This window comes from Plodia interpunctella, chromosome 30 (assembly GCF_027563975.2).
Source record: "Plodia interpunctella isolate USDA-ARS_2022_Savannah chromosome 30, ilPloInte3.2, whole genome shotgun sequence".
Lineage (NCBI taxonomy): Eukaryota > Metazoa > Arthropoda > Insecta > Lepidoptera > Pyralidae > Plodia > Plodia interpunctella.
This window is the reverse complement of record NC_071323.1, coordinates 1,938,546-1,949,579: the sequence shown is the minus strand read 5'-3', so window position 1 is coordinate 1,949,579 and position 11,034 is coordinate 1,938,546. Positions and strand designations below refer to the sequence as shown.

General features: G+C 35.1%; 1 protein-coding gene across 1 annotated transcript; it reads left to right on the top strand.

Moving 5' to 3' along the window:
- LOC128682535 (aldo-keto reductase family 1 member B1-like) lies at positions 1-10,285 on the top strand. The gene is made up of 7 exons (XM_053767284.1): positions 1-175; positions 2,653-2,795; positions 6,058-6,199; positions 7,168-7,362; positions 8,067-8,266; positions 9,276-9,431; positions 10,081-10,285. The coding sequence occupies exons 1-7, from the start codon at positions 104-106 to the stop codon at positions 10,118-10,120; spliced, it is 948 nt and encodes a 315-aa protein (XP_053623259.1). The 5' UTR covers positions 1-103; the 3' UTR covers positions 10,121-10,285.
- Positions 10,286-11,034: the final 749 nt, after the last annotated feature.

Below are 11,034 nucleotides of genomic sequence, written 5' to 3'. Positions count from 1 at the left end.
CATAGTTAACCAAGCTCAGTTTGTTACACGGCCTCACTCTTGTCACACGGAACGGAACGCAATTTACATAACATTTGGCCGCGACCTTGGATTTCGTTTAAAAATGGCAACTGTTCCATTAATGAAATTTGAAAATGGAAACACATGTCCTGTAATCGGATTGGGCACATGGAAGGTTAGTACTTTTTATTTATTTTTTATCTATATTCTTTTTTTTATGTGACAGGGAATATTTCTATTTCATAATGTAGCTACTTACTACCTTAATATAATATACTTACCTACTTGAATAATTATGTTGCAATAGTTTCAATAATAATTATATTCACTGTATAATTGATGTTTTAAATTTTAGATAAAAGTACCTAAGTTCACAGTAAAATTTAAATCGCTCGTTTTACAATATATTCTTGTGTGCGGTTCTTTTTGCTGGCAGTTGGCAAATTGATTAAAAATAAACTAAACACGATGTTCCCGCGACTTTATACAAGGACATTCCCATATTTACGACAGAATACATGTCTAAGATGGCAAATTAATGAATTTAATACATAATACAGTTAGGTAGGTAGGTGTAATTGGAGATTTATTTGGTTTTACTAACAATATAATGGCAAAGTACTCTACGTACTGTCTAACGCAAGTCACTCTTGAAGCAATCTTGTTTCAAATTGCATTTAGGTACATTCAATACTAATATCGGTATGTATTTGTATTCTTTTCATGGTAAGTATACTGTAATCCATCTGTACTAAATAATCCATCTGTCTGTCTGTCGCCAGGCTGTATATCATAAACCGTGCGTGATAGACAGTTGAATTTTTTTATGATATGCATATTCATGTTGCCGCTATAAAAACAATATACTTATACTAAAAAACAGAATTAAAATATTATATTTAAGGGGGCCCTCATACAGGAAACGTGATTTTTTTGGAATTTTTATAGACGGAAACCTACCGGCTCGAGTCCGACTCACACTTGGCCGGTTTTATTTACATTTTGTGAATCGCGATATCCGTGGATGAATGAAAACCATTTTTATACATCCACAGACATCGGGAGACTGCACTAATAACGCAAACTATTATTATTTTCGGTAACTGGTTTAAAAAAAATGCTGGAAATAAAGATCTAGCTCGCGTAATTCCTTGCATACTTTCCTGATAATATTATAAAACAATGTGCTCTGCGTCTATCCTCCTCTCGTGTCTATCTGTTCGTGATAAACTAAAACGGATTTTCATGCGGTTTTCACCAATAGATAGTTTGATTCCTGAGAAATAAAATAAAATAGAAAGGTTTATGAGTATAATGTTGGACTAGCTTTTGCCCGTGGCTTCAAACGCGCGCCGCGTGAATTTCCCACGGGTACATTTATTTTTCCGGGATGAAAGCCGAAAGGTATCATATCTCCATACTTCATACTGCACAGTGTGCAAACTTTTAAGCTCATTGGATGAGCAGTAAAAGTGTGAGAGGTAACCAACAAACTTAGGTACTTCGCGTTTATAATATTAGTTAAGATAATATTTTTTAACTCGAGCGAAGCGTGTCATTAAAACCTTGATAAAAACGTGATTTTGATTTAATAAGTCCTTGAGAACAACAACTGTTTTAGTCATGTTTTAGTATACACTCGATAATTACAGTAATTTTTATTTAACAGCTGAAAATTTACTTCACACCATTTAAAGTTTACGTGTAAATTTTCACGATTCGTACGGCGTATGATAAAGCTACGTGTTATTTTTTACAGACTTCCAAAAAAGGTTATACATTCGATTTCGAGAAAACAATTAACATACATGACTATCGGATAGGAGTATATATTTTTATGTCAATTATGGATCGATTTTCAATTTTTTTTTGTGATAGTTATGAAGCACCTACACAACACTTGAGTACAGAACAAACTATTTTAAATACCTAATTGGTGCTAGTTTGTATTTTAACCCAGGGCCTTTGCGTAGCTAGCTACGCCACCAGCCTGCGAATATATATTACGTTTGATAGGCGTAGCTAAACGTAATTTAGGATAATTAGAAAAGTATACCATGTTCTAGTAATTATTACATCAAAACTTTATGCAAATGGATTGAATGTCCGTTACTAATGCTTAATATTATAAATGCGAAAGTATCTCTGTCTGTTCCGATTTTGATTAAATTTGGTACCCCATGTTAAAGAACTCCGTTAAAACATGAGCTACTTATTTTCACAAATCAACCCCCAAATGACTATAATGGGGGTGAAAGTTTGTATGAAAATCATGTCTGACCCGCTTTTACAGTGAAAATCACGCGGGTAAGCTTGTCCCTAAATAAATAAGTATTGTAAGAGCGTAAGATTAATCTATGCTATTATTATAAAAAGGTAAGCGTTTGTTATTTTGTATGTTTGTGACGGGCAATGTCCGAAACTACCGAACCGATTTTAAAAAAATCTTTCACCATTAGAAAGGTACATTATACAAGATTGCTAGGTAAAAGTAAATTATAATTATAATTAAATTGCTAGGTAAAATGTAAAGTTAGATTACAAACATTATACAAGATTTTATCTCAAAATTCCCACGGGAGCGAAGCCCCGGGCAACATCTAGTAGTAAAAGATTAAAATTCGTCGTTTATGAGCTCATGAATTATTGCAGTCGAAGCCTGGTGAGGTGGTCCAAGCTGTGAAGGACGCAATCGATGTGGGTTACCGGCACATCGACTGCGCTCACGTGTATGGCAATGAGAAAGAAGTTGGCGAAGGATTGAAGGCAAAGTTTGACGAGGGCGTCGTGAAAAGGTATCTGACTAAGGTTCTGAAACTCAACATAATATTACGTAATACGTAGTTAGATAGTAAACACTAACAAGTAAGTAAATGCCTAAAATAAAACTCAATATATTGTCACTAGATGGCGATAGGTAGGCGTAAAAATAATGTCATCAGATTTAGGCGACTGGAATAAAATTCTGACACCAGATTTAACAATAACTCGAAAAGGAAGAAGGAAAAATATCGACGACTCTTGTGAAAATCAAAATCAAAATCATTCAGAAATTAGGCCTTCACAGGCACTTTTTCACGTCATATTCTAAATTAAATGATGTTTACCAAAGCTACAAACGACTAGCATTTCGGAACGACCACTGCTGAGAAGAAATGCCGAAAGAAACTTATTTAAACAGTGTTGGTCCCTATTATGCCAGAAGGGCTTACCATTTTTTAAATATAAATTTATGTATAATTTTTTATCAGTAATATAACAATGTAAGTACACAAAAAAGTACATGGTCAAAAGGTATACTGAAACATATTATGATTGTGATCAAGTGCTGATGAAAGGAAAATATATAAACTTATATACTTATATATGTATAAGTAACCAAACAAAAAAAACTTTTAAAAAACTGTAGCTTGAAGTCCAATGGTCATCATGCCGGACTGCTATACTGGAGGTCCCGGGTTCAATCCCCGGTCAGGTCAAGAGAGAAAATTAATCTTTTTCAAATCGACTGAATCAAAACTTAGTTAAAGACACATATTATATAATCCTGTAAATAAACGTATCACGATCATAACTTGTATTATCACACAATGTGGCGTCCCAAGCTTTTTGCGTGGTATTTGTGGTATTCTAACAGTATTCAGTTAAGGCTGTATTTTGATTGATCATAAGGAATAAAAAAAAACAATTAACTTTCTTCACATTTATTCAAATACTTTTGAATCGAACTCAGGACAGACGATAGCCGACGGCGTGGTGACCATCAACTAATATACCACCAAGCGCAATAATCTCTAATCTACTTAGAATTCACTAGAGCAGTCTTATCGCTAAAAATGATCAATCACATCAAGGTAGTTAATTAGATAACGACGACATGAACAAACAGATATCCATTGTAATGGTGAAAATATCTAAATGGAATTAGGCTTCCGCCCAAGATTAAACGACCGCTTTATAGGTATGAAATGATTGCCGTACGAGGCGACAAAAATCCTTTGTAACTTTCTGGCGCTGTGTGCAAAACAAATCAGCTTCTCCCGCGTGAATTTCCTACAAGAGCAGTTATTTTTCCCGGATGAAAGGTACTCTATGTCCTTCTCCGTATTTCAAACTACATGTGTGCAAAATTTCAAGAAGATCGGTTGAGTAGATTGAGCGTGAAGAGGTAACAAACAAACTTAATTTCGCCTTTATAATATAAGTTAGGACAGAACAGCACTCTAGCAGCAGTCTAGCAGGCGACGTTTAAATTATTATTAGCTTCAATAAACCGTATGTTATTATTTCGACTGTATTAGTAAGATATTTCAGTAGATAGGTAGTTGTTTTTCCGTGTTTTAGTTAGTATATAAATGCTGTATTGTGTGTGCTGATGTTTTATTTCAATTTTAAAAGCTCAGCTGAAAATCAGCTTATAAGTAGCTGAACTGGCAATCTTTTCGGCAACAATCTCATTTTTGTTACCTTAAAATTTGTAATGCGTTTATAACTTAATTTTTCTTGTGTCAAATAAAGCTTTTCTTTATACTTTGCTATATTCGCTTGTTTGATAAAATGTATGGTAAACACAGATAGTAAACTATTGTATGTTATTCAGCCAGATAGCGAACCAAATAGGTATAATTTGAAATAGTAAAAATAAAAACTACATGCCTAATAGTTATTTATGTACTTACGTGTTAACACCTTTTATAAGTAAGTATAATATTTTTTTACATTCAACTATACTATATATAACTAAAAGAAAAAACAAAACAAGCTAAGTTACTTAAACTTACATATTAAAAAAGGTAGCTATACAAACATAAGTCACTTCACTAGCTGTACATACCTAGATAGATAGTTAAAGCTCTGTCTAAAATCGACCTAAAAAACCTAAAAGACCTCGGTGGCGCAGTGGTAAAGTTCTTGCCACTGAACCGAGAGGTCCTGGGTTCGATCCCCGGTCGGGTCATGATGGAAAATGATCTTTTTCTTATTGGCCCGGGTCTTGGATGTTTATCTATATATGTATATGTTATAAAATATAGTATCGTTGAGTTAGTATCCATAACACAAGTCTCGAACTTACTTTGGGGCTAGCTCAATCTGTGTGATTTGTCTTAATATATTTATTTATTTACAATTAACATTTTAGCATAGGTACTTAAAATTATGTGCTGTTATTAGATCATACATTTAGGTCATAAGAAAACTTCCATTGCAAAATGATTACCACGTAGGTATTTTTCCTCAAATCTTTATCTACCATAAACTTTTGGATGATCTCATACTGTCGACCTTAAAATTTTATGACAATGAAATATCGTAGTTTGCTCATGAAATCACAAGGCGTTGTGGTTCCGTAATGGAATAAGGCCACTCCGTGTCGTCCAGTCCATGTGGTACGAGGGGGCAAATAGACACTAATTGCCACTTATAGCCAACAATCACAATACTGAAATGAGTTTCTTTCAGCTTTCGAGAAATTACTATACAATATAAAATTCGACGTGAAAAAGTGATTACTAACTTACTAATTTCTGAATAAATGATTTTTTTGATTTCGATTTAATGTGAACGTGTTTTCAAAATGTTAGGTAAGGTTTATTTTCTTTTGATCTCATCGTTCGCAACGTCACAGACTGAAAAGAAAGGGATGTGTTTTTATTTTATTTTTTGATTTATGTTTGTAATGTAACAAATTAACGATTATTGTTTCTTCCATTCTATATTTTGTGAAAGGAACAATGAGCGAAACGGGTATTTTGCGACAAATAAATAAAAAAAAAATAATAAAAAAATTCCTGGCCAAATAATTGTCCAAACTATTAGCTAGATATGAATTACCTACATATCACCGTTATGTTTAACTAGCCACTCGCCCCGGCCTCGCTCGAGTAAAACCATAATAAAAAGTGTGAGTCATGTCACTCCTGAAGGTTTCCCCTATCTCTGTACAAAGATTCAACAAAATCTGCCCAGTAGTTTTTGAGTTTACTCATTACAAACAAAAATACAAATCTTTTCTCTTTAATAATTTAATATGGATCACGAAAACTTTTTACTTTTTAGGGAAGACGTCTTCATAACCTCAAAGCTATGGTGCACGTACCACCGACCAGACCTGGTGGAAGGAGCCGTCAAGGTGACACTGCAGAACTTGGGTTTGGACTACCTGGACTTATACCTAATTCACTGGCCGCAGGCGTTCCAGGTTCGTGATCATTTTGATTTCTAACCCCCGACGCAAAAAGAGGGGTGTTAAACTTAACGTGTCTGTCTGCGCAGGTACCTGTCTGTCTGTGGCATCGTAGCTCCTAAACGGATGGACCGATTTTCGTTTAGTTTTTTTTTTGTGTGTGATAGATAATTTTAACCCGACTGTTCTTATCCATGTTTCATGAAAATCGGTTCAGCCGTTCAAAAGTTGTAGCTAAATGAATATTGAATGTCGGGGTTTTTTTTAATTTGTCTAACAAATAAACTTGTTATAAAATTTTTCATTGCGCGCATTGTACCTCATTAACACTTTCGTGTACGCGCAACGAGACACATAAGAAGTTTAATTGATACGACTGCCTATATCAGTACTACTAGTATCAGTCGTGTGTCCGTGAAAGTGTTTCATCACTTGTTTCTTCATAGTCGTATTCCTCATGGCTGAGGGTCACGGTCTTTACGTGGAATTAAACACACACAACTTTCTTGGCATTAGTAATGGAGTGGTTTCTCATTGCCTTCTCCGTTTCACACAGTTTATAATCAACTAAAGTGCAGATTTCTTCGCGATGTTTTCCTTCAACGGAAGCAGGTGATCGATGAAAACTGATATAGTAGTATGAATGTAGTCATTTATAATATGAAGCCATGTAAACGTCGCAGCCAACTGGTTAATATTGATTTAAATAAATAAAATTTTATTTAAAAAGTTACTTTTTACTTTAACTACGTCAGTTTCTTCTTGGGTGGAAACCCAAAAATGAATAGATGTGATTTTTGTGTAAAATATCGTACCTACCTAAGTAAATTGCAAAACTGAAAAAAAAAAAGAAAATATTTTTTTTTTAGAAAAAGTTTTATCTAATGACAAAAAAAAACAAAAACTGAAAAAGAAAACAATTCTTTCTAAAAAAAAATCTGCACCAATCAAATCCCGAGTTTTAATCCTACCCTAATTGCCAGGAAGGCGAGGACCTGTTCCCAAAAGACGAGAATGACAAATTCATCCCGTCGGCGGTTGACTATGTTGACACCTGGGCCGCCATGGAAGCCCTGGTGGAGAAGGGGCTGGTGAAGAGCATCGGTGTCTCCAACTTCAACAAGAGACAACTGGAGAGAGTACTGCAAGCCGCTAAGTTCAAGCCTGCAGTGCAACAGGTAATATTAAACACAGAAGGGCTACTACGAAACATACACGTAGCACGTTACGAACCTCCTGCTGTCTCGTGTATGCATCGTGTAAAAAAGAACGTGTGGACGCATTGACGTGCTACGTGTTATATCACATTTTATTACATGACATATTCGTTGAAAGCATCTAGGAAATCCATTTTACACTGTAAATTATTTTTAATTTTAAATGAGTGTTGTGTAAATTCAGTTCATGTTTTAGATTATTCTGCAAATTTTTAACTGAATAAGTAGAACATTATATTGTTATTTAGAACCCTATTTATTGCGAACGAGCTTTTGCCTGCGGCTTCGCGTGATGTTTATTTTCATGATGAATACCAACTAATGGATTTAAAAAGAAATTAAACCTTGAAGGTAGGTATTTCAACCCCTATTTCACCAATAGGGGTTGAAATATGTATGGAAAAATCTTTAAATCGGCACAGATTTTTATCAAAGTTGAAATTCAGACTTAAAAATATTTCATTGAATACGTGTTTCACGGTTTACTAATATTCATGTTAATAGGGGGTAATAAGGGGTTTGTAACTTTGTATGTATAATATTTAAAAAATATTCTGATTGTTATGAAATTTGGTTCAAGGGTAGAATATACATAGAGTACTTTTTATACCGAAATTCGATAAAAAACCCCGAAGCGCAGCTTTAAACATATATTACAATTTCAGATCGAAGTCCACCCGTACTTGAACCAGCAGAAGATGTTCGACTTCTGCCGCAGCCAGGGCATCATAGTGACGGCGTACTCCCCCCTCGGCTCCCCTGACAGACCCTGGGCGAAGCCCGGTGACCCCCAACTAATGCAGGACCCCAAACTGACACCCATTGCAGAAAAGTATGGAAAGAGCGTTCCACAAGTCCTTATCAGGTGAGATTGATCTTTTTTAACCTCCCAATCTTCTCTAGGTCGTTGATGCCGTGGTGGTTTAATGGTTAAGACGCCTGTGAACCCAAAGGTCCCAGGTTCAAATACTACTCGTGCCACATGAGTTTGCAACCAATCCGACTCATAGTAGTTTTCATCGACCACTTGCTTCCCGTGAAGGAAAACAAAACATCGTGAGGAAACCTGCACACTGGTTGATTGTTATCAACTTGTGTGTGAAATGAAGAAGGCAATGGTAAACCACTCCATTAATAGTGCCAACAAAGTCGTTATGTGTGTTTCATTACACGTAATGACCACGACCATCAGCCATGAGGAATACAACTATGAAGAATCTATCTCTGATAGTGATGTGTTTTCGTGAAGTGAGGTTCTTTTTATTCTTGACCTCCCTTCCTCATCCGTGATAATGATGTCCTCCTTGACGTGATCGTCATCAGCGAATCTTGTACAGTTTAATTCTGCAGGCGTGATGTGAGTGATGGGATTTTCAAAGTTTTGTTTTGAAAATGTTGAGTAGGTACATGGCGAATAATGTAATTGACATGAAGAATTACGAAGTACACTTAGGATTTTGTATTTTTTGAATGAAGAATGACGTGACTCACGTGTGCCACTGCTGGGAAAAGGTCTCCCCATTACTTTTCCACCAATCTCGGTTCATGAAAATTTTGAGGGCAAAACATACAAACATTTATTTATTTAAACACGTAGCACGTTACTAACGTGGACAGTGTCTCTTTCTCCTATATCGTTCATGCATCGCGTAAAATATGAACGCAATGATGTGTATGTGTTTTATGCAGCCAGTAGTTTGTTGCTTGTGAGAAATAACTATAAATATTGACGAGAAAAAGTGCCTGTGAGGGTCTAATTTCTGAATAAATGATTTGAATATGAATTTGAATTTGCAGGGTGGATAAGCCCATCTCTACATTACACAATAGTTTTCCTATTCTCGTTTAGGTTAAATGAAATTTTTCGATTACAGATACGCAATCGACCGCGGCATGATCGTAATCCCAAAATCCGTTAATAAGACGAGAATCGCTCAGAACTTCGATGTATTCAACTTTACCCTGACACCTGAGGACATTGTCCAGATCGCCAGCTTGGAGTGCAACGGACGACTGTGCAGTATGGGAGAGTAAGTTATAATTTAACTATCTAAATACAGCCTTAACTCAATACCACCAAAGTGTTACCTAAGCGCTTGGAACGCCACATTATTATTATTATTTTTTTTAAATAAATAATAAATAAATATATTAGGACAGATCACACAGATTGAGCTAGCCCCAATGTAAGTTCGAGACTTGTGTTCTGGGATACTAACTCAACGATACTATATTTTATAACAAATACATATATAGATAAACATCCAAGACCCGGGGCAGGTAGAAAAAGATCATTTTCCATCATGACCCGTAATATTAGTTTTTAGTTTTCTATCATTAGTTTCTTTTTATCTTTCTATGTAACGTAATTTGTCAAGATATTCTCTTATTGGTAAAAATTAATTGAGAAAACATACTTTGATTGTGCAAACTCCGGCCACAGGTGTAGGGAATTGGAGTCAGAAGGCCTACTAGGAAACGTACGAATACGTTACTAAAGTCCACATTCTATCCGTTTCCCATATCGTGTACGCATCGTATAAAATAATAGAGAACGTATGGACGCAATGACGTGCTACGCCTTTTACGTTTCATAGTAGCCCCCCCCAAGTTCTGGAATTATTTCAGGTCGTCAAACCTTTTGTTTTTTTGTAATTTCTTATAATAATTTTGTTTCAGCCTCTACCATCCGGACTACCCATTCCATGAAGATTACTAAGCATAATTTGTTTTAAATTAAATTTATTAACCTTATATCACATACTTACACATAAAAAATATCGAATGAATGCACACCACAGCTACATATAAATAAACATAATTCCGCCATTGTATGCCCTCTTTTGCTATTTCTGTGTGCAAACTAATAAATATAAGTAATTAATTACATTGTTTTATTTCTTCACTAGCTTTTGCCCGCGACTTTGCCTGCGTTTATTTCGAGTATATATATACATATATTTCGGGTTCCAAGAAACGTATCGCAATTAAACCTATACCAGATTTTAAGTTAGGCCAACCGATATGCTGTAAAAACTACATCAAATTATTTGAACCAGTAGTTTAAGTTTTGCACGAATTAAGCATAGTTTCTTATGTGATGTGGACTATACACGCAACGACTCAATCGGCAACTTTATATATTCGCATCGATTGATTTGCGTGATAATGTTGAAATTGATAATTGAAGGCTTACCACTAAACACACAATAAACACCGAAACACGTAGCACGTTGCTAACGTCCACGTGCTGTCTCTTTTTACCATATCGTGTGCGAATCGTGTAATAAAAGAGAACGTGTGGACGCAAGGACGTGCTACGTGTTCCATGTTTAATGGTAGTCCCTCTGGAACTTGGGATTTTTTAATCATACTGCCTCGCATTAAACAATGCACGCATCTATGGAAAGGAAAAAAGTTTCTGTTGTAAAAATAAAATGATTTTTATTAATTTGAAATTGCATTTGCACTTTTGACTTTTACAAATGTACAAACAAAAGTCTTTACAATAAAACTTGGAAAGTATAAAAATACTTAAGATACTTAGTAAGCCGATAGGACACACAGATTGTTAGATCAGTGTAGTTTATAATTTGAATTTTAAATACGTAATTCTGTACACAATTTTTACCA